The sequence below is a fragment of the Glandiceps talaboti genome, chromosome 19 (genome assembly GCF_964340395.1).
Source record: "Glandiceps talaboti chromosome 19, keGlaTala1.1, whole genome shotgun sequence".
Lineage (NCBI taxonomy): Eukaryota > Metazoa > Hemichordata > Enteropneusta > Spengelidae > Glandiceps > Glandiceps talaboti.
The window spans coordinates 6,214,550-6,239,898 of record NC_135567.1 but is presented as its reverse complement, the minus strand read 5'-3'; the positions used below and the strand labels follow the sequence as shown (position 1 = coordinate 6,239,898).

The 25,349-nt window shown below is 34.6% G+C and overlaps 1 protein-coding gene across 1 annotated transcript in view; it reads left to right on the top strand.

Annotated features, from left to right (window-relative positions):
* LOC144450382 (uncharacterized) overlaps positions 1 to 25,349 on the top strand; it is a 318,500-nt gene that overhangs the window by 232,339 nt on the left and 60,812 nt on the right. The window contains exon 12 of the mRNA XM_078140985.1: positions 18,996 to 19,097. Coding sequence (XP_077997111.1) covers positions 18,996 to 19,097 — 102 coding nt within the window. The remainder of the gene's footprint in view (positions 1 to 18,995; positions 19,098 to 25,349) is intronic.

Sequence of the window (25,349 nt, the reverse complement as noted above, 5' to 3'; positions counted from 1 at the left end):
AAACACCATGCGAAATAGCCAGTAAGTGAACACTTAGTGACCCTCAACAAATAATATTGTAGTTAGCTATGGGTATGAGGTGCTCAAAACATATTTAACTTTTACTATAACATCCTTGTAATAAACAGCCTAACCATGCAATATAGTTGGTACGGGTACAATTAGTGAGCCATAAAAATTAATATTATCTTTCCATTGTTATTTCACTTTTACTATATCACCCTTGTAACCATGGTAATGAACAACCCAATGTTGCCTTAAATTTTGGTTTAGGGTTAGATATCATATCAAACCATATCATCAAACCGCTGCTGGCAACCATATGGCATATAGTGAATTAATTATCAGTTGTGAGGAGAGAAGTGGGTCTCACAGGAGTAAAACGGGAACAGTTGGGTAAGGTATTAGGGATAATGTTTAGATATGTTGACAGTCCCAATGACAACATTTGGAGCCAACTAGTATTTTGGAGTTAATGTTCTGGCCTGCATCTCAGTCATTGAAATCCAAACACAGGTACTGAATAATGCAATAAGTTGACACAAATATACTGTGGTAGTAGTAGTTGGAGAAATAACCAATGCCTTTAAAACTTTCAATGTGGTGGAAGCAGTGGGATTACTTCTTTTAAACCAATTGATTCCAGTCCCTTTCCATGTCTGACAGCATTCAAACCATGTTTTAAAAATATTTAACTGGGGAAGGGCCATATTTTTAAGGAAGGAAATTTAGGGCAGGACACTTTTGGCTCAACAGAATCTGAGGAGGGTCACCTTTTACGTAACAGTCCAGGCCTGATTTCCCCTGTCCCTTCCCTCCCCTAAAGTGCTAGAGAACATTCATTATATTATAATTTTTTATCATTAGCCGAGATATATTTGTCAAAATTAATGTATACAGTTATAGTGGATTAATATATTATTCTTGTGAAACTGATCCTTGGAAAAAAAATCTAAAATCATATGAATATTCTTCAGCGTATTATATAGTACACAAAATAAATGATGATATATTACTGTCATCTCTTTCTTATAAAACTGGGTAAGAATATGACAGGGTCACAGATATTGATTCTTTTCAAAACTCTTTCTGGTTATTTAACAAGGAAGTGTTTTGCTCTTCTGACAAAAGTTGTATTCAGTACTTGTAACTTTTTTTCCAATAGTTTTGTTATTGTGGTCTACATAGATGTTATGATAGATAGTCTTGTCAGTTATCATGTCTAATTAAAACATAGCGTAAGTGAAATCCTGTTAGATTACATCACAAAATATCTGAAGAATGTAAACATATTTAAGTTGTATTCAACATTTGATATTGGCTTGTGTAACTGTTAACTGACGAACAATTGACTTTGGTGTAGTTGTGATGCTTGAGTCTTTAAAATGTTGAAAAAAAAGAAGAAGGTTCATTTGACAGTTTTTGGAGTGTTTGGATAATTACATTTGTATGTCAATATACAAACCCATTTACACTAAATAGATGGTAAAGCTCAGGGAAGGAGGTGCTGTCCCTTTTAGATTTGAAATGATAATGTAATTATATTAAAATGGGATTTGTCAGTTCATCATATTGGTTCATGTTATAGTCTCTCAACAAATACATGGTCTATTACACCTTTGTGAGATTTCACTAGTTATGAGCATGGTAGTTAAGGTAATATTATCATTGAGGTATAAGGGGGGATACCTGAATGGTATAAATGATTCATTTCTGTATTGCAACAAACTCTGTAATATTGTTTTAACAAGACATGCAATCCTTGCATTGAATTCCATTCTAATCAAAACTATCACAAATGGCTCATTAAAATATATATTCAATAAGATTACACATGTACATGTATGTGACATCTGTAAAGACAAATTTGTTTGGAGTTTACCATTCTAGAATGGTAGGTGATACTTCCATGGTAAAACTTGTTTTAATTGTGGATGGCTATAAATAAATAACACAAACACAGATTGTTAGAGCATTATAACGACTGTTGTATTCTTATAAGACTGATAACATGTTGGGGAGAGAGAGAGAGAGAGAGAGAGAGAGAGCAAGTTACATCCTCATTAAGATACATATTATTGGTAACTTAAGAGAATCAATATGCATGTTTTTTAGGGTTTCTTAGCATTTCTACTATAGTGCGATTGAAACACGTGATTTCAGGCAGTGTATTTAAAATGAAAAATATGGTTTTATCACTTAGTATTTATATGCAATCAGATTCCAGAGTTCTACACAAATTGTTGCCGATTTCAAGAATTGTCATGTGCTTGGCATTTTTAGGGGAATAAGTCCACAACCTCCAATTTTCAATATTATAGTTATAATATTTAGTATTTATGCAATAAGATTCTGGAGTTCTACTCATAAGTAATTTCTATTAACTGCCTTACTTAAAAATCAAATCCCATGTTTATCACACTTTGTTGTTTGTATTTGTCTTTATTGTCATCACATTTTCAGTCTAATGTCCGAAATAAAATGTGTATGTGTATATAACAATGACCGTGTTTGAGTTAAGTCATTTTTAACATAAGTACACCACCTGAAATCACTTTATAAGCACGCTTTTGGTAATAATACAATAAAAAGTGATAAAATCAAAGCATGCTTTATTTGGTCGAATTCAACATTTTTTGAACATCTGCAGTCTATTTATCCGTTATACAATAAAAGTGATAAAAACCATATTTTAAGTGTACTCCCAAAATCTGGATTTTTTTAATCTCTATTCATAGGCAATGACAGTTTACCGGGGGGGGGGGGAGATAGGTCCGGGGCATTTGTCCTATGGGGGCATTTGTGTGGGGGCATTTGTCCTAGAACTGTGTAGAACACAATATAGCACATAGTTGAGTATTCTTAAGTTGCATAGTCTTTCCAGTAGGATGGTGGTTATATTACATGGCCACTTCTGGATTTCATTGGTGACTTGGGTGGTGTAGCAACTATTGGTTTAGGTGATAATGACGTTGCTTCCTTGACATCAGGTCAGTTGGACCGTTCAGAATTACTCCTTGTAGACAGTGGTGGTTTGATGATATTGGGAGTATGAGATGTCGTGTTTGTTTCTCCCAAGTCTTTAGAATCTGCTGGTTCCATTATTTTCTTGTGGTGTGGTCTGCTATGTCGATAAGTTGTGTTGGATGACTCAACTTCTTAAGATCTTTCATCCAAACGCTGTGTGACAATGGCTTTTGGCCATTTCTTTTTTCCTAGAATGAACGGTTTCATTCTAACCACATCACCTTCTTCTAACACTGGGATATCATCTAAGTTTCTGTCATAGTATACTGCTTGTGTTCTAGTCCTATGGTTCATTAGGTGTTGTGCTTGATTTGAGCTTCTTTGTTGCGTTGATGCAGTAGTGTGAGGTGAATGTTACTGTTGGATTTCTTACACTTCCTCAGGAGTTGTTTGGCTATCTTGACAGCTGCTTCAACTTTACCATTTGCCTTGCTCTTGTATGGGCTGATAGTAAGATATTCAAAGTCCCATACTTTTGAGAATGTTGCAAACTCAGTAGAGATGTATTGTGGTCCGGCATTGTCGGAAACTAACTCTTCTGTGATTCCATATCGAGCAAAGGGCTGTTTTGTTTTCCTTATAACTGTTGAAGATTTGGTGTCGGGAAGTTTATCCAGTTCATAAAAGTTGCTATAGTAATCAACAGTTACCAAGTAGTCTTGATTATCATAGGTAAACAAATCGGATGCTACCTTTTGCCATGGTCTGTGTGGTTCATCATTGTTTCCTTGCACTGGCTGGATTCATTTGTTCAGCAAGTTTCACATGATGTGATATATTTCGTTATATCAGCATTGCTCATTGTTTTAAAATACATTATACATTGTCATATAACCGCAAAATGTGCATATGAGCCACATATGCAAAGATTGACCTGTATCACATACATGCTGAAACCAGTCATTGGCTTCATAATATCTTGCTTCGTGAGAATGTCCATTGAGCAGAAAATAGTGAAGAATATTTTATTTTCACTGGAATTACCGTTAAAAACGGTAATAAACAGTACTCAACATGTTTTAGAATTTCACAGGTAATATGTGTGTCAATTCAGTGCAGTTTCTTGTTCTACTCCTTAAAACATGTTGATACCCTGTATTTGGCTTGTCAACACAGCCTGTGTATGTGTAAAGTGCACTGTTATTGTTGATAATTTTGGTTCAGACTAAAATTCACTTTTCAAAAATAATAATGCAGTGTGTACATATACAGACTGTGTTTACAAGCATTTACCAAACACAGGAGTGTTTCAATGTGCCTTATGGAGTAGAACAAGAAACTAAAAACTGTAGTTGATACACAGAACAAAACATACTGAAAAAATCATCAAAAGTTACAGCTACTGTCCCTTTAATCTGTCCACATAATTTCCATCCATCCATCTATCAGTGAATTTATCATTTTGAGATGGGGGAGGGTCACATTTTAGAACTTGGGATTGGGGGGAGGGTCACATTTTACAGCTCAGACATACCCTAAATCCCCCCTCCCTCATAATTACTGAAGGCTCCCTTATAAAGTATGCAAATGGAGTATTTATACAGAGTCATGTATATATATCAGAGAGAGATCAGAGAGACAGACAGACAGACAGACAGACAGACAGACTGACTGACAGAGACAGAGATCTTTACCACTCTGGTCATTGTTGTGTCCAGATGATGGTAGCAGATCAAGAGCGAATAAGGATGGAAGTAAAATGAGAAGTGTTGATGGGATATGTGTTGGGCATTTCTACCAGAGGCTTCTAAAACATGACAGCAACATTTTGTGATGTTGTGATTGTAGGAAGGGATGTCATGGACAATGCACAGTCATGCATGTCTGAAAGCAGGTCTCCAATATATTGTCCATTGTGTTTGTGGTGGTGACTGTTCTTAAGCATATCTGTCTTGTGATACATGTCTAGTACAATAGTAATAAATCACATAAACAGTTCCCCTGAGATCATTTAATACTCCATTATATACCAATAGAAGTGAAAAATGCATCACTGCAATCATTTAAATATAAATGTGTTACTTTAGATTTGACAGTGAATAGTATTAGAAAAATAACAATGTTAAACTTGTTTAATTTATTTATCTTCTCAAGCATTTCGAAAAATAAAAATACCGCCAATGGCATTGTAGCACAACTAATAGTTGGCTGTTGGTGTCGCTGTGGCCTTGTTGCTAGGCACATTTGCATACATTTTTGAATATTGATTAATTTGCCTACCCTTTCCAGTTTTAATATTTGCAATAAAAACCACCATTCAGCCATTGATATGGGCGTGGTCCTGTTGGTAGGCATATTTGCATACGTATTTTTGAATCCGTATTCACTTACTTACCTATACCTGTTGTTGTCTTTGTAATATGCATCACTGTATAGCTAAGGCCGTGGACATGATTGCTAGAACCAATTGTGTCAAAATGTTTTCAACAACACCTGCAGAATAACACCTCCAGAAACCATCCCTACTAAATTTTAACTCCATTCACCATGCAGTTTAAAGATACAAAATTTTATTAGCACAACTGAACTAGGTTAATTGGTGCTAGAGTCATCGAGAAATGCGTGTGTATGTATGTGTGTGCGTGCGCACGTGCGCCTCGCACGCTCGCGTGTGTGTGTGTATGTGTGTGTAAATGATTTAAAGTAAAAAACCGCCAGACTGATTTGTTTGGTATTTGGCGGGGACATTACTTGTTGTGTCTAGATGGAAAATTGTTCAAATGAAAATGATTGCATCAGAGATGTGCATTTTAAGTGAAAAAATGTGATTTTTAGTCCAAAGACTTAAACTCCAAAACTACTGGGCAGCTTGGCCTGAAATTTGGTGGGAACGTTATGTAGTGGGTGTAAATTTAGATTTGTTCATGACATGATGATCCCATCAGTGATATGCAAATTAAGGTTAGTCAAAAGTCTATAATTCCAAAAGTACTTCGGTTGATTTCGCTGAAATAGGATGTTTCTGGGGATGTACAGATCAGGTGATATTAATTACAATCATGATGATCTCTTTAGAAATGTGGAAATTAGGGCTAAAAAAACTTGTTTTTTTAGTTGAAATGCCAGTCAGGCAAAAAGAGTATACATAGATTATTGTTTTATTGATCCAATTAAACTATTAACATTTTGTATGGGTTACTTAACACAATGTAACAATTGTGTGTGAATGGTACTAGAATTAATCTCTCCTTGATGTTGCTTGGAAACCGTGCCTACCTAACTTGAACACTGAACTACACTTTGGTTCAATGTAAAATGCCTGTCTGTCTGTCTGTCTGTCTGTCTGTCTGTCTGTTTGTATGTCTGTCTTGTAGATGATGCAGTGATTTTGGTATTGAACTTTACCTCTCAAACTACTAGAGATGAAATTTGGTTATGATTCTGAAAGTGTTACTGTTAATCTGCAAATTGTGAATGTATCATACTTAATATGTCATTGGCCCTAGCAACCATGACCACACCCTAAGCAACAGTCAAATGATAGGTTCCTTGACAATTATAACAAGGATGAGTAGGCAAGTGAATATACATTATTGTAGAATATGTAAATGCCCTTAGCAACAAGACCACGCCCATAGGAATGGGTAAACAATGACATATAATGCCAAAATAACACTGGTGATGGGAAGGTAAATGAGCATTGCGAAATTGTATGCCGAGAAACAAGATAGTGCCCATAGTAACATTTAAATGATGTTGTATATAGCAGGTATAACATTAACACCATGGATGGGAAGGCATGGGAATAAATCTTCAAAGAATGTATGTCTAGCAAGAAGACCATGTTAATCATTACAGATAATTAAACTGTATCATCAACAGTTGTGCTACAACGCCATTGGCACTTTATAAAAATGGTTAGACCTAATTTGCATATCACTAATGGAATCAGCATGTTGTGAATGCAGCTTCATCTACACCTCTCCAGAGGCAGCCCTATGAAATTCCTGCCCAATCTACTAGGTATTTTAGAATGATAGATTTTAGACAAAAAACTCGTTTTTAGACGTAATTTCAGGTGCAGCAAATGAGTCATTTTTCTGAAATTATTTCAGAAAGTTAAAACATAGCTAATAAACACTTTTTACATTTGATTCAAGATTGGAGAGGAAAGTGAAAGCTGTACGTATCAGCCCTCCCACTGCGATATTACACAACCTGTCCTCCCAACAGATGTGCCTGCCCACTGCCCGCTCCCCACAATTTTCACCAAGGTTTCCTCTCTCTTCGCTACCCTCTACAAGACATATGGCATCTGTCCACTATTCATAGAAGCCCTAATGTTAAATTTACTCAGGATGCTATTTGATATACTCGCAGCAAATAGTTTCTCCTTCTAATATATACGTATTGACAGTTGTCAGTTGACATATTAGATTGTGCTGCAATCTCAATGCACTGCCTCACCAGTTTCGATGACATACGTGGTCAAACATAAATTATTATATTACACAATTAATTTGCCTCTTGTGAATATTGTAAAAAAAAAAAAATTTGCCCACTGCCTTCCCCTTTCCCCATATCTTACAGCTGAAATATATGTTGCCAACTGAAATACTGGCAGGGTTATTTTTCCCCTCCCTCTGGCCAAGCTTGGAAATTGCCCGCACATTGAAGAAGCTATTTGCACGAACAGCTTCGTTGGCTACACCTGTAATTTGCATATCACTAATGAGATAATCATGTATTAAGAATGTTGCCATCAAATTTCAACCCAATCTGGTCAATAAATGTGAATCTGTTTTAATGGCATAGGAAAATGTCAGTTGAGTATTTCCATTTAACTTAATAGTAAACTAAAGTATAGGCTAGTAAAATACCATGAAATTCAAGCATTGGTCAACATTTTGGACTAAACTCAATGATATCAAGGCCTGGTGCAATGTAATATCAACAGTCTTATTAAAAATTGACAGAGCAAAAATGTGTGGAACAAAATTAAATACATATGTGTATGTTATAAAACAAGAACAAATTGGGGTTTTAGTAAATTATCAGTTTAGTACTGAAATTATGAATGACACAGGTAAGAACACACTACATGTACTTCATGTTTGTGCACAGGGAACCCAGGAACTGTGTTGCAATCTAACGAACAAACAAACAAACAAACAAACAAACAAACAAATCAATAAATAAAGAATAAATAAATATGTATGGGTAAATGAAATATGTTAAACTCATGGATAACTGTCTATAAACATGTCTATATGTATATACATGTCTGTATACTATTGAAATAATAGACTATTTGTTTCTATATATCCTATTTATACTAACAACATATAGATGGTATATATAGAAACATATCCTATATTCTCTCATTCAGAGACCGGTATATACATACATATATGTTTATTGATAGTTATCCATTACTTTAGAATCTCATGTATATTTATTTAGTTTTTTCTGTTTATTATTTATTTATTTATTTATTTATTTGTTTTATTTATTTGTTTGTCTGTCTGTTTGTTTGTTTGTTTGTTTTTTTGTTTGTTTATTTTGTTTTGTTTATAACACCATTCCTGGGTTCCCTATCATATGATGCCTGGCTGAGATGAGTTCAGTGGGCTGGGCATTAAGTAGCACTTTACAGTATACCTCCACACACATTGTTGTAACATAAGCGTGTCAGTGCTCTGTATTCCGTAACAGCGGTAAAAACACCATTGGTCTGTTCTACACACCACTATGATAATAACTATAATGTAAGTATAGTAACTAATGATAATAAATTGATAATAATAGTAATAATAATGTTTTATTTTAAGAACCAGCTCATAAACTAATAACATTTCACAAAAACAAAGAAAAAAAAAAGAAAAAAAGTTTAATTTACAGTACATAGTTTTATAAAGCAATCCATCAAGAATCCTTTCTAAACTTTACTGTAAAAAAATCACAAAATCAGATAAAGATGCTGTAATTAAAATATTGTTACTCTCTTTGAGTCTAAAATCAAATTAAATATGAACAATTCGAAAATTTACGGATAAGTGAGTTAGCCTTTAATTAGAATAAAGAGATATCATTTGACATCTGATAATAACTGTTTTCCAAAAGACTAGAACATGTAGACTTATTTCCAGATAATTAATACGTTCAAGTTTTATACGAATATTGGATTTTAAAAATAATTGCCAGATTTTATATATTATCCCAATTTTCAGGATAGATCTGATAGATTAGTTTTGTTTTATATAAAATAATGTATATAGATAATAAAACACAGGCTAAACCAATGCATAAATCACAGGTTTAACAAAATATCAGGATTAACAAAATATCAGGATTAACATGAAACAATTTCAAAAAAAGCTTTAAATTACAACCATGACTCGTTTGAAATGTCCTTAAATGTAGGTGTTTGATAAGATAAAGATACTGTTGTGCTTTCTTTATGAGGTGTTCAGTATTTCTTTGCCAAAACTGTCGATGTGAAAGATGAATACCCAGGAATTTGAAAATACTGACAATTTCAACTTAATCTCTACCATGAATATCCAAATTATCACACAGAAATCCTCAACAAAATAAAAAAAAATTGACTAATCAGAAAGATTAATGATTTCTCGCACAAAATCTGTCTGAAATATCTGTAATGAGAAAAAAACTATGAAAACAACATCCTTATAGACTATAATCTATATCACAAATACTATCTAGAAGCAACAGGAGAAGCATTGTCAACAATCCTTTAACAGTATGTAAAACCTCAAAATGAGATATGATCACCCGTTATCTAAAAACATATGTATCAGTGAGTTACCAGTCCACTAAGACAAATGTACAGACACTTGCATCATATCTATAGTGCTTTGAGACATTTAGATATATAGCAATTTCGTTTTTTGCATAATTCTGTATCTCGACTTTAGTCCTGGTTACAAACTTGTGTTGGTAAGTATCAGGAATGAAATATACACTGAGCTTGAATATACACTGAGCTTGAATATACTCTGAGCTTAAATATACACTGAGCTTGAATATACACTGAGCTTGAATATACACTGAGCTTGAATATACACTGAGCTTGAGTATACACTGAGCTTGAGTATACACTGAGCTTGAGTATACACTGAGCTTGAGTATACACTGAGCTTGAGTATACACTGAGCTTGAATATACACTGAGCTTGAATATACACTGAGCTTGAATATACACTGAGCTTGAATATACACTGAGCTTTAATATACACTGAGCTTGAATATACTCTGAGCTTGAATATACACTGAGCTTGAATATACTCTGAGCTTGAATATACACTGAGCTTGAATATACACTGAGCTTGAATATACACTGAGCTTGAATATACTCTGAGCTTGAATATACACTGAGCTTGAATATACACTGAGCTTGAATATACACTGAGCTTGAATATACTCTGAGCTTGAATATACACTGAGCTTGAATATACACTGAGCTTGAATATACTCTGAGCTTGAATATACACTGAGCTTGAATATACACTGAGCTTGAATATACACTGAGCTTGAATATACACTGAGCTTGAATATACACTGAGCTTGAATATACACTGAGCTTGAATATACTCTGAGCTTGAATATACTCTGAGCTTGAATATACACTGAGCTTGAATATACACTGAGCTTGAATATACACTGAGCTTGAATATACACTGAGCTTGAATATACTCTGAGCTTGAATATACACTGAGCTTGAATATACACTGAGCTTGAATATACTCTGAGCTTGAATATACACTGAGCTTGAATATACACTGAGCTTGAATATACTCTGAGCTTGAATATACTCTGAGCTTGAATATACACTGAGCTTGAATATACACTGAGCTTGAATATACACTGAGCTTGAATATACACTGAGCTTGAATATACTCTGAGCTTGAATATACACTGAGCTTGAATATACACTGAGCTTGAATATACATTGTACTCTGAGCTTGAATATACACTGAGCTTGAATATACACTGAGCTTGAATATACACTGAGCTTGAATATACACTGAGCTTGAATATACTCTGAGCTTGAATATACTCTGAGCTTGAATATACACTGAGCTTGAATATACTCTGAGCTTGAATATACACTGAGCTTGAATATACACTGAGCTTGAATATACACTGAGCTTGAATATACACTGAGCTTGAATATACACTGAGCTTGAATATACACTGAGCTTGAATATACACTGAGCTTGAATATACACTGAGCTTAAATATACACTGAGCTTGAATATACACTGAGCTTGAATATACACTGAGCTTGAATATACTCTGAGCTTGAATATACACTGAGCTTGAATATACACTGAGCTTGAATATACTCTGAGCTTGAATATACACTGAGCTTGAATATACACTGAGCTTGAATATACTCTGAGCTTGAATATACACTGAGCTTGAATATACACTGAGCTTGAATATACACTGAGCTTGAATATACACTGAGCTTGAATATACTCTGAGCTTGAATATACTCTGAGCTTGAATATACTCTGAGCTTGAATATACACTGAGCTTGAATATACACTGAGCTTGAATATACACTGAGCTTGAATATACTCTGAGCTTGAATATACTCTGAGCTTGAATATACACTGAGCTTGAATATACACTGAGCTTGAATATACACTGAGCTTGAATATACACTGAGCTTGAATATACACTGAGCTTGAATATACACTGAGCTTGAATATACACTGAGCTTGAATATACACTGAGCTTGAATATACACTGAGCTTGAATATACTCTGAGCTTGAATATACTCTGAGCTTGAATATACACTGAGCTTGAATATACACTGAGCTTGAATATACACTGAGCTTGAATATACACTGAGCTTGAATATACACTGAGCTTGAATATACACTGAGCTTGAATATACTCTGAGCTTAAATATACACTGAGCTTGAATATACTCTGAGCTTGAGTCCAATTTGGGATCTTGACTGTAATCTTCATAAACAATAAAGTTAAGTCAAATTAGTTAAACTCAAGTTCAAAAAATGTTTACTAGTTTGCTAACCAATCCTATATTTTCCTAACTTACCAATCAAATGAAGGTCAATATCAAATTTGAGGCAATATGTAATGAATGTTGAACGTTTTTGTGTGTTAGATGTCAATAAAGTATGAGTAGCTGTCTTAGTTTAGTACTTGGTTGTAAGGTACCAGTTCCCTTATCCCATAGTAAGTTAACCCTAAATATACTTTTGCTACAATATTTATGACAGACTATATAATTTGCAATCTGATTTGCGGCCTTACAGGTCAAGTCTGCAGTAGTTTATAGCAAAAAACTAATGTGGGTGTTTCGATAAAAGTGAAAAATTGAGGTGACCGTGTAATTAGACTATGACCTTGACCTTGGATCGAAAAGATCAGGTGATAAGTGAGTTGCCCGTCCTCATGTACTTCATGTTTGTGCACAGGGAGCACAGAAACCGTGTTGCAATCAAACGAACAAACAAACAAACAAACAAACAAGTAAATAAATAAAGAATAAATAAATATGCATGGTTAAATGAAAGATCATTTTAAACTCATGGATAACTGTCTATAAACATGTCTATATGTATATACATGTCTGTGTACTATTGAAATAATAGACTATTTGTTTCTATATATTCTATTTATACTAACAACATATAGATGGTATATATAGAAACATATCCTATATTCTCTCATTCAGAGACCAGTATATACATACATATATGTTTATTGATAGTTATCCATAATAGCTACATGGCTCAGAATGTTGGTGAATTGAAGACAATTGGCATTTAGAATCCCATGTATATTTATTTAGGTTTTTCTGTTTATTTTTATTTATTTATTTATTTATTTATTTATTTATTTATTTATTTATTTATTTATTTATTTATTTATTTATTTATTTATCTGTTTATTTATTTATTATTTATTTATTTATCTGATTATTTATTTATTTATTTATTTATTTATTTATTTATTTGTTTGTTTGTTTGTTTGTTTATAACACCATTCCTGGGCTCCCTGTGGTATGACTCCGGTTTGAGATGAGTGCAGTGGGCTGGACATTTAGTAGCACAATTTCCAATGCATTTTATGCAAATGGCAATAATTGAAAGTTATATATTATTATATTATATCGTTAATATTCATTTTGTTTTGTTCCACACAGACCATGGCAAAAGGTAGCATCCGATTTGTTTACCTATGATAATTGAGACTACTTGGTAACTGTTGATTACTATTGCGAATTTTATGAACTGGATAAACTTCCAGACACCAAATCCTCAACAGTTATAAGGAAAACAAAACAGCCCTTTGCTCGATATGGAATCCCAGAAGAGCCATTTTGTTTTTGATTTTTATATGTCCAAAACCATAACTCAGACATGCTTGACAGATCTCATTCAAAGTTGGTATTAGGACAGTGTTCTATGACATACATGTGCATATTCATTGTTATTGTGATACGATCCAATATGGCTGCCTGGCAGCCATTTTGTTTGTGAATTTTCCATGTCCAAAGCCATAACTCAGACATGCTTGAAAAGATCTCATTCAAAGTTGGTATTAGGACAGTGTTCTATGACATACATGTGCATATCCATTATCGTCGTGATACGATCCAATATGGCTGCCTGGCAGCAATTTTGTTTGTGAATTTTCCATGTCCAAAGCCATAACTCAGACATGCTTGAAAAGATCTCATTCAAAGTTGGTATTAGGACAGTGTTCTATGACATACATGTGCATATCCATTATCGTCGTGATACGATCCAATATGGCTGCCTTGCAGCCATTTTGTTTGTGAATTTTCCATGTCCAAAGCCATAACTCAGACATGCTTGAACATATCTCATTCAAAGTTGGTATTAGGACAGTGATCTATGACATACATGTGCATATTCATTGTTGTTGTGATATGATCCAATATGGCCGCCTGGCAGTGATAATTCCTTAAAACCCAATCATAGCGGGGATATGTCATTCTCATCAATGACTTGTTTTATTTATTATTGACATACATTGTATTGTCCGTGTACGGTACAGTATCATTGAACTTTTGTAAATACAAGAAACATCTAGAAAAATTAGTGTCCTGGTCCCTGCCCCAGATACAGTGAACAAACAGAGAAAAATTAGGGTCCTGGCCCCTACCCAAATGCAAGGAACATCTAGAAAAATTAGGGTCCTGGTCCCTACCCAAATGCAAGAAACATCTAGAAAAATTAGTGTCCTGGTCCCTGCCCCAGATACAGTGAACAAACACATAAAAATTAGTGTCCTGGTCCCTGTCCCAGATACAGTGAACAAACACATAAAAATTAGTGTCCTGGTCCCTGCCCCAGATACAGTGAACAAACACATAAAAATTAGTGTCCTGGTCCCTGCCCCAGATACAGTGAACAAACACATAAAAATTAGTGTCCTGGTCCCTGCCCCAGATACAGTGAACAAACAGAGAAAAATTAGTGTCCTGGTCCCTGCCCCAGATACAGTGAACAAACACATAAAAATTAGTGTCCTGGTCCCTGTCCCAGATACAGTGAACAAACAGAGAAAAATTAGGGTCCTGGTCCCTACCCAAATGCAAGAAACATCTAGAAAAATTAGTGTCCTGGTCCCTACCCAAATGCAAGAAACATCTAGAAAAATTAGTGTCCTGGTCCCTGCCCCAGATACAGTGAACAAACACATAAAAATTAGTGTCCTGGTCCCTGCCCCAGATACAGAGAACAAACACAGAAAAATTACTGTCCTGGTCCCTGCCCCAGATACAGTGAACAAACACATAAAAATTAGTGTCCTGGTCCCTGCCCCAGATACAGTGAACAAACACAGAAAAATTAGTTAAGAATGTAGAACAGAGTGTATAAGGAGAAAACAATACAAGGAATGTGAAATATTAATAATTCAGGTAACTTACAAGTTATACAATATAATTATAGTAAACATTGTTGTGAACTTAATAGCACTATAGTTTATTGGAATGAAGTGATTGTTTTGATAAATTGGTCAGCTTTGATTTCTGTATGTTGGTGGTGTGAGCCTCACCACTGCCAATTCTTTGACTAAAATTAGTGGGCAAGGATTGAACCATAATTGTACTCTTGTCAATCTTGTCCAGCCCTTGTGATGACAAATCAAGCTTTCAATCTGCAAGTTAAGATTAATAACCCATTCTGATCACAGGCTAATCAAATACCTATGAAATATTAAAACATTGTATTTGAACTAAAATTACATGGACGGTCACTTAGTGAACTTAGACAGTCAGCTGTTTACTATATATGTATAGACAAAACATGTAAAGCTGTGTACTAAACATACAGCTGATAAGGTCAAAGGTCAAATGAGATGTTAGGTCAAAGGTCAAATAGACATGCGTACAGGCTTTTTGTTAGTTATTATACACAGAATATTTTTTCTATTCCCTGGGGAAGTGATGAAAAGTATAGGTGACCTGTAAAATTGATTGCTGGCCCCCAAACAAGTATTTATAGTTTGTAAAGCCATCTACTAGCCATTCAGGAGAACATGTTGGCACTGTCCTGTATTCATCATAGTATCTATGCAGGGGTCTGTCAGCCTATGTAACCTATATACAGCAGGGTATGAATTAAGATGAGTGATGTGAGACATGGCAGGAATGGTTGGTTGGTTGGTTGGTTGGTTGGTTGGTTGGTCAGGTGGAAAACATCACAAGACATACGGTTGCTGTAATTGACATACACTCACCAACGAATATATTGCCATGGTAAAATATATGGAAAACTCTGTCAGCTTTATGATATTTCCCCATTTTTGTTACCATGGTTTCCAGACAGTCAAGTAACGTAGCGAAAAGATAACAAATCTCTATGCAGCAAATGTGCATAAACAAGATGGGGGACATCTGATAAAATTTACATAGAGTTGCATACTAGTATTGTGTACATTATTTTTGATTGAAACCCCAGTAATTGAGGTCTTAATATAGTAAAATTTCATAGAGTTGCATATCGCTAGTATCATGTACATTCATTTTGCTGGAAACCAGGGGCCTTAATCTAGTAAAAATATGATATCTTGATTGGAACCCCCAATAAAATACCTGAGTATATATCAGTAGTTCTTTAGAAAAAACACTTCTTGAGGTGTGGCATGTCATGTCATTCTGTTACTAATACTACTGGATATTAATTTTTGTTTCATTTCATTCTCACTGTCTCAGTCTCACCCAGATAGATTTGTAATATATGCATTGTGTAGTACAGGATGTACATGAGGATGAGGCCAAATAACAATAATTGTTTGGTTCCGGTTACCCCCCCCCCCCCCACCTAGCTTTCACTGCAGAATCTAAACTTTTTTTTACGTATTCGATAAAAAATAATAAAGTTGCAAAAACTGTGAAGTCTCACGAGAAATAGTGAACTCGGAAACTGCCATAAACTTAAAAAATAAATAAATAAAACTGTTCGTCCAATCTGTAATAGGTGTACATCTGATATGAAGAAATAAACAACACAGAGACCATTTGGAAAACAATGGAAAACCTCAACTAGACACTCATACAGAAACAGAAGTATACTAAATCAACATTTTTGGCTATGGCAAGGGGGGGGGGGTACTTAAAATAAATTGGGGGTTTGACAAAAAATCTTCCGACCCTGCCCCAACCCACTGTAAGGGAACCTCCGGTAACCACAATCGCAGGGCACTCAGGCTTAGTTAGTTATATTTACAAAAACAAACAAACAAACAAGACAAACAAACTATAAATAAATAAATTCTGAAAAGCATCAACAAGAGAGCGCACAATTGCAAATCATTACCAACTACAAGAATTACTAATACTATACGTTTTCCTGTATTCAAAATGGTCACAATTGTACATACCCCCCCCCCCCCAAGGTATGTCAATGATTCCTACCAAATGCGAGTAGTATATTTTCAAGTTGTGAAACTGGAGCTAATATGACTTCTGATCAGTAAAAATCCATCTTTGTAGAACAATCATGCTTAGAACTCATATATTTACCAGGTGCAATTGACATCATAGTCAACGGGAAGGCATCAATTCTGATGATTACTAAGCCTTACCATCTTGCATTGAAAAATCTCGTTAGATGTCCATAACTCCCTTCACTCAATTTGAATGAACCAATCACGTAACCCGATTACTGCATTACTTGCAGTTAAGTAGCTCAATCCATCTTAGTGTGTTATGTTTAGTACATGTAACTGTGTGTACTTTTGGTTTCCAATGTTTTGAAAAGTGATGGTATTCCCAACCTAGTATGTCAAACAGCCACAGCTATAGTGATCAAATTGGGTTATATGATCGGTCAACTCAAATTGATTGGCTGGGAGTTTTGAACTTCTAATTAATCTGTCCTTGAGGTTGCTTGGAACCATTGTATACCTAACTTTAACACTGAACTACAAGTTTGCTCAAGGTAAAATGCCTGTCTGTCTGTCTGTCTGTCTGTCTGTCTGTCTGTGTCTGTGTCTGTCTGTCTGTCTGTCTGTGTCTGTCTGTGTCTGTCAGTATGTCTGTCTGTCTGTCTGTCTGTCTGTCTGTCTGTCTGTCTGTCTGTCAGTCTGTCTGACTGTCTGTCTGTCTTGTAGATGATGCAAGTGATTTGATATTGAGCTTTACCTCTCAAACTAGAGGGGATGAAATTTGGTTATGATTCTGAAAGTGTTACTGTTAGTCTGAAAATTGTTAGTGTGTCATACTTGCGTAATTGGCCCAAGCAACCATGACAATGCCCATGCCCCTGTCAAATGATTGAATAACAAGACAACACCCATAGCAACAGGTAAACAATGACATAATGCTAAAATAACACTGGTGATGGGAAATGAAAGAGAATTGCTAAATTGTATGTAGATATGCCTAGCAATAACACAACACCCATAGCAACAGGTCAACAATGACATAATGCTAAAATAACACTGGTGATGGGAAATGAAAGAGAATTGCTAAATTGTATGTAGATATGCCTAGCAACAAGACCACGCCCATAGCAACAGATAAACAATGACATAATGCTAAAATAACACTGGTGATGGGAAATGAAAGAGAATTGCTAAATTGTATGTAGATATGCCTAGCAACAAGACCACGCCCATAGCAACAGGTCAACAATGGCATAATGCTAAAATAACACTGGTGATGAGAAATGAAAGAAAATTGCTAAATTGTATGTAGATATGCCTAGCAACAAGACCACGCCCATAGCAACTGGTAAACAATGACAATGCTAAAATAACACTGGTGGGAAATGAAAGAGAATTGCTAAATTGTATGTAGATATGCCTAGTAACAAGACCACACCCATAGCAACAGCAAAATTATATTATGCCATGCAAAGATAACAGGGATTTCTAAACAGGTGAATATATGTTCACAAATATATGCACATTTCCCTAGCAACAAGACCATAGCAACAGCCAAATTGTTATGTATATTGTAAAGATAACAGGGATGAATAGACAAATGAATAAATATGTGAATATTAACCAATCTATATAATAATAATAATAATAATAATAATAATAATAATAATAATAATAATAATAATAATAATAATGTCATGTATATGACAGAAACTATTTTTTTAGAAGTACAATTCACTGTAACAATATGTATTAAGAACCACACAGAACATGGTACCATGATTGACACATTTGACCAATTTGAATATTATTGAGGTGCATGTCTAGGAATGTTTGTGATTTTACCAAAAATATCATCAATTCTTATAATGACTTCTGACAGGTATTTTATCAAAATAAATACTTTTACAGTACACATTACATGTAATAAATACAAATAAAGTCAAATTTTAAATACATAGTTTTTTCTATGTGAACATTAACCAATCTATATAATAATAATGAGACTTGGGAAACATTTCAAGTAATTTTTCACATATTATTGATATAATACATTGCAATATTATAACAGGAGGATTAATACATAATGTGTCTTTTAATTATAGGACAACAAGAGGACAAGTCTACATTATGGAGCTGAGAGAGGGCATTTGGATATCTGTAAGTTGTTGCTGAAAGCTGGGGCCCAAGTAAATGCTGCTGATAGAGTAAGTTGATTTTATATGACTAATATCTTATTTATCTACTCTGTGACATATACACACATCCCAATGTGGGGTCAATTGATTTTTTCAGAGAATATTTTTACAATAATTTAACTTGATCAGGTAAGTACCGGCATATTTTCATAAAAAAATCAGCTCCCCTTACAAAAAGATTTTATAGATATTTTGTAGACTACTATAGAAATTCTATAGAGTTATATTTTGACATGTTTTTGTAACAGACTAGAGATGTGATTAGCCTAGGGGATTACCCTTGTTTATTCAAAGTTAATTTACAACTATATTCAAGCAATATGAACAGACGTAAAAGAAAGTTCAGAAACACACAATTCACCACCATTGCATTGGTGGCTCACTTCTACTAGGTCTGTTTGTGTGATTGGATGATACTTCTTTTCAATAAAGCTTACAATTTGATATTAAGGTTGCTTTCACAAAAACTTGTTGGGGGAGATTTTAGGCATGGGGGACAGGGATTAATAGACAAATGCATAAATATTCCAAAAATGTATGCAAATATACCTAGCAACAGCTTTTGTGAACAATGGTTTCACAGATTGATATTTTAAAGAGCAACATCAAATTAGGGTGCATAATATTTTAGGGGGGTGGGAGATATATACAACCACACAATCTTTTGAAAGGATAGCAGAAATATACACTCAACTTGGTCTCTCATGTAATTTCTGCCATCCTGCCAAATATTTCACACTCTGTCAGTATGGTCGTGATATCATCCCAAAACGTGGCCAAGGGATGATATTCTGACCTACCTCTGAATAAAGAAGTATACAAAACAGCATTTTGTAAAATTTTATTTTGTTGTATAAAATAGTTTACAGTATGAAACAATTAAATAACCACTTTGCAATTTGTAATGTCAATAATTTACATACAGCCGAAGGTGCTATCCTTATATGCAGTCCTGTGAATGGGGCTATTAGAGTGGGTTCCATCCGTCCGACAGTCTGTACATGTATTCATCCCTCCCTTCATCCGTCTGTCTGTCCATCAATCCTACTGACCGTGCATCTGTAATATGTTATTTCTCAGAGATGACTTGTCCAATTTCTTTCAAACCTGCCAAAAATATGACAGGTCATATGGTACATACACACATCACTTTATTTGCAACATATGCAATTTTGATTGAATGGCAACCATATTAGTAGTTTAAAATCAATATTTATGACATAACTAAAAACTATCATACATAGAGACTCCATTCAAGTGTCTACCCCTTTTATTATCAGGTACAAGCTTTCTTTTAAGATATTGACCTTTCACCTTGATAACCTTCAAGGTCAATTATCAAAATTCAGCCATTTATTGCTTATTACACAACTATCACTTTGTCATATTTATTTGTTGCCAGTTTCTTTTAAATCATGTCCATCGTTAATATAGCAGAAGACAAATATACACAAGGATAATTTTTATAGTGCTCATATAACTTTTTAATGAATGGTGGCCATATTTTGAGTAATAAATCAATATATTAAGTTGCATAACATAAAAACTTCAATACAAAGAACATCCATTCAAGTGTGTAAGCCCATATAATCACTTGCAAGTTCTGTTGAAAGAAAGTGACCTTTGACCCTGACCTGTTAGTTGAATTATCAAAATCAAGCTGTGTCTTGCATAGAGTTTGTAGCATGTATGTTTAAAAGTAATGTAATGTAGAACAAGAGAAGCAGAGAAATGTAGAGTGCATGCATTACTTTTGGTGTTTACATAACTTTTAATGAATATACATGGACAATCATGATTTACTGCAAAAGTCAAAAGCTTTAATATGTGGAGACTTCATTCAACTTTAAGAGTCTATCCCTACATTACAATGTAGTTGGTGTAAACTTACTTTTCAGACCTCGACCTTTGACCATGAATTTTAATTTCCCGTTCAATTACCAAAATCCAGTCATTTCCTTTATGTGACCGACACACTCTTTAGTATCACTTTGTTGTCACTAATTTGTTTTAAACCATTTCTACATTCAATCACAGAGGTAAATCTTTGTTGCAACTAATTCCTGTTAAAACATGTCTCCATTCAGTGTCATAGGGGTGGGGAGGGTACCTAATCAGTAATACATATTAACCAATACCTAAACTGTATCTATTACACATTACACGATTGTTTCTCGCTTTACAATTATTACCCCTAGCATGGATCTATAGCGACACAACGCCCCTTTATACTTCCTCAACTCCCTGGGGAGCATACATTCCATTACAGCCTTTATAAGTGCACAGGTTTAAAGCATTCAAACTGCAACCTCTATCCTACCAGGTCCCCAATTATACAGCTGGGGTGACTGAAGCACATGCATGGTTCAAATCTTGCCCAAGGACTTTAGCCACTCAGAAACAAACGGCAGCGATGGGGCTCAATCCTGCAACCTGCAGATTCAAAGCCAGTCACTTCTGTAAGACCCAATTCTCTCCTCACAACTGACAATTCATTTACTATATGCCATACGGTTGTCAGCAGCAAACATGAGGGGAACTAACTGTACATATGCTTTAGGTAAATCCTGATATCAAAAAGTGTTGTGAGGGAACATGTTGATGACACATCATTAATAACATGTAGAGGTAGTGAGTGAGGATACACAATTTACACTTGTTTTGTGGACAACTTTTAGAATTGTGAACTGTATGTCATCAGTTATATGTTCTGACAAAGACATTCGTCAAAATTGTACAATGTCTTAAGTTACAATAGAAACCAGTTAACCTAAAACAGAACAATGTGTGGTTCAACACAAAATCTTACTATGCTACAAATTTATCATCTAGGATGTCAACATTTATACTAGAATTACTACATTTCATCATCTACAATGTAGAGAACCAAAATGTTATCAACATTGCTACATAATTTTGCATAGGTTACCAATGTCTTAGATTGTCAACATACATGGAGTAACAATATATACTTAGTTGGTGATGATCTGCTTAAATACTGGTATCTCATAGAAAGAAATGTACCACAAGTAGTAATGTTGGTAGGATTTTTTCTGTGACTGACAGTAAAATGTAGCAATATGAATATTATTTTTGTCATGACAGAATGCTGTGTTTCAGGACAACTGGATTCCATTGTATATAGTTTTAAAGATATAAATTCATTTAAATAAACATTATGGAGTGAAACGCACTGATGGAACAAGTTAAATTAGGAAGCCTTCAGTAATTTAAAGGGGGGTATGGCCAGCGGAATTAGGAGGGGGGGGGTTCACCCTTTACAAATCGGTTCTTGGAGAAGGGTCATATTTTAGAAAATGGGATAGGGGAGGGTCACATTTTCCTTTGACTAACTATGTTTAGTTTAGCATTATTTTGTGATTTTGGCATCCTATCACTCCACATCATATGTAAGCTACTTGTGAAATAACCTGTAGGTTGGCATTTAGTGACCACTCAAAAATTAAATTAACATTATTTTGATTGCAGACACTGTACTTTACATTGTTATAAGCTATGGTTATGAAATGATCAAAACAAGTTCACTTTTACTATATCATCCGTGTAACCATGGTAATGAACAGTCCAGTGTTGCCAAAAATTAATGGCTAAGGTGTCGGGTTTGGTATCATAATATCACACCATGTCATCAAATCACTGCTGACATTGACAACCATATGGCATATAGTAAATGAATTGTCAGTTGTGAGGAGAGGAGTGGGTCTTACAGAAGTAAAATGGGAACAGTTTGGTATATAGAAATCGATAGTTATAGATACCAATGTACATGTAGGTTTGTATGAAATTCAAGATAAATACATTACTACTGAGGGGTAAAAATTAATGTTTTACACTCTAGATATCTATAGTTATATACAGTTATATACCAATCTAGGTTTGAATGTTACAAGAATGTTCATAAAGTATTAGAATTCAACCAGTCACCATGGTTAAAATAATATATTGATTCTATAAGTCAAAAAAGAGGTAATACAGACAACTCATAATAAAGGTATTTTGAAAGACTGATTGCCTTGACATTTGATGGGACATACCATAGGGCATGTAGATGGAAAATTGTTCAAATGAAAATGATTGCATCAGAGATGTGTGGTTTTGGGTCAAAAATCTATAATACCAAAACTACTTAGCAGATTAACCTGTAATGTGATAGGAGTAAGATTAGGGGTGTTAATTTAAGAATTGCTGGTGAAGTAATGGTCCTATCAGTGATATGCAAATTAGGTATGGTGGGAACGCACTTAGGAGTGTTTAGAATTAGAAGTACTGATGATATGCTGATTTTATCAGTGATATGCAAATTAGAGCATAAAAATGTGTCTTTTGTGGGTGGAGCAGGGGAGTCTGCTATCACAAATATCATAACCTCCCTAAACTGAATAATTGGCACATAGTTATATGGTGTGTTACAATAAAACTCAATGATTCCTGTGTGCAATTATTTCTAATAAACAAGGGTTAGCTGAGTTCAAAGACTGTTTGTTTTACACATATCAATACTATAATATTAGTAATACTACAAGTGACAATGGAATTAACAAGTTATTTTTATATATTTTTCTACCAAGGTTATATTCTAGATTTTTTGTGTAATGATTTCAAAACCTCACACCCACACATTATCAGCAAACAGAACAGCACAAGTCTGTATTTTTGCCATTTACACAGCTTTTCTAGTCCATTCACAGGGAAAACGTAGCCTCAGATTGTTATCCACATTTGCTATTCATGTTGTCATAATTACAATTTGAATACATGCTAAGATATAGATATTCACATTCATGTGCTCCCTCATACAGCATTCATATAAACATGATTATGTTGTTGCGCCCGCACATGATTTAGTTTAAACATACCTGCGGTGGAGTCCTGGTTGGACATTGTAAAAACAGTACCAAATTAATATTTAGTGAGCAGTGATGACACCTCTTTATTACTAGTGGCATGTGCTGTTCATGTGTTACTCACAATGGGGTTGAGCCATAATTAACACCTTTCGTCAGAGCCTTGACTATACTGTAAGTGAAGGTATAAATCATAATGATACTGTATAGGAACTAGACTAACCCATTAATGAAACAAGTTAAATTAGAACAGTCCAATATGGTATATTCAACGTGTTGTGTTCTTAGGATGTAGGTATTAGTATTATCTGTCAATACAGGGATACGATATCTTTCATGTAGTCCTAGTCAACACTTTTAGATCACACTCTGTCAGAGACAAACCTTTCAACAATTGTGTCTGTTGTGATTTATTATTATAGTCCTTTTTATTAGCACAACTGAACTGAGGTTCAGTAGTGCTATAGGGATCGCCTGGCGTCTGTCTGTCAGTCTGTGTGTGTGTGTGTGTGTGTGTGTGTGTGTGTGTGTGTGTGTGTGGATGTGTGTGTGTGTGTGTGTGTGTGTGTAAACAACTTAAAGTCAAAAACCGCTGAACCGATTGCCACGATATTTGGTGGTCCATTACCTTGGGTGTCTAGTTGGGAAATTATTCAAATCAAAATGATCACATCACAGATGTGTGATTTGGGTCAAAAAATGTGATTTTTGGTCAAAAAACTTAAACTCAGAAACTACTGAGCAGATTGGTGCGAAATTTGGTGGGAACATTCTTAAGGGGGTGTAAAGTAAGATTTGTTCATGACGGGATGATTCCATCAGTGATATGCAAATTAGGGCTAAAAATGTGTCTTTTTGGTTAAAAATCTAAAATTCCAAAACTACTGAGCAGATTGGGCTGAAATTTAATGGGAATGTATCTAGGGATGTATGGACAAAGATATATTAAGCATACCATGATTCCATGAGTGATATGCAAATTAGGTGTACAAATGTTCATATTTGGTCAAAAACTTATATCTAAAAAAGTACTTGGTCACCGAGTCTGAAACTTGGTGAGATGTTTCTGAGTGTTATTCTTCAAAACATTTTGACAAAATTGGCCCTAGCGACCATGACCACGCCCTTAGCAACAACCAAATGGCAGTATATTTTGGTCAAATAACAACATCATATGGTAGGCAAATGAGTAAACATTCAAAAAATGTATGCAAATACCGTAGCAACCATGACCACGCCCATAGCAACAGCCAAACGGTGGTGTATTTCACAAAGATAACAACAGGGATTAATAGACAATTGAATAAACGTTCAAAAAATGTATGTAAATTTGCCTAGCAACAAGACCACGCCCATAGCAACAGCCAAATAATCATGTATATTGCAAAGATAACAA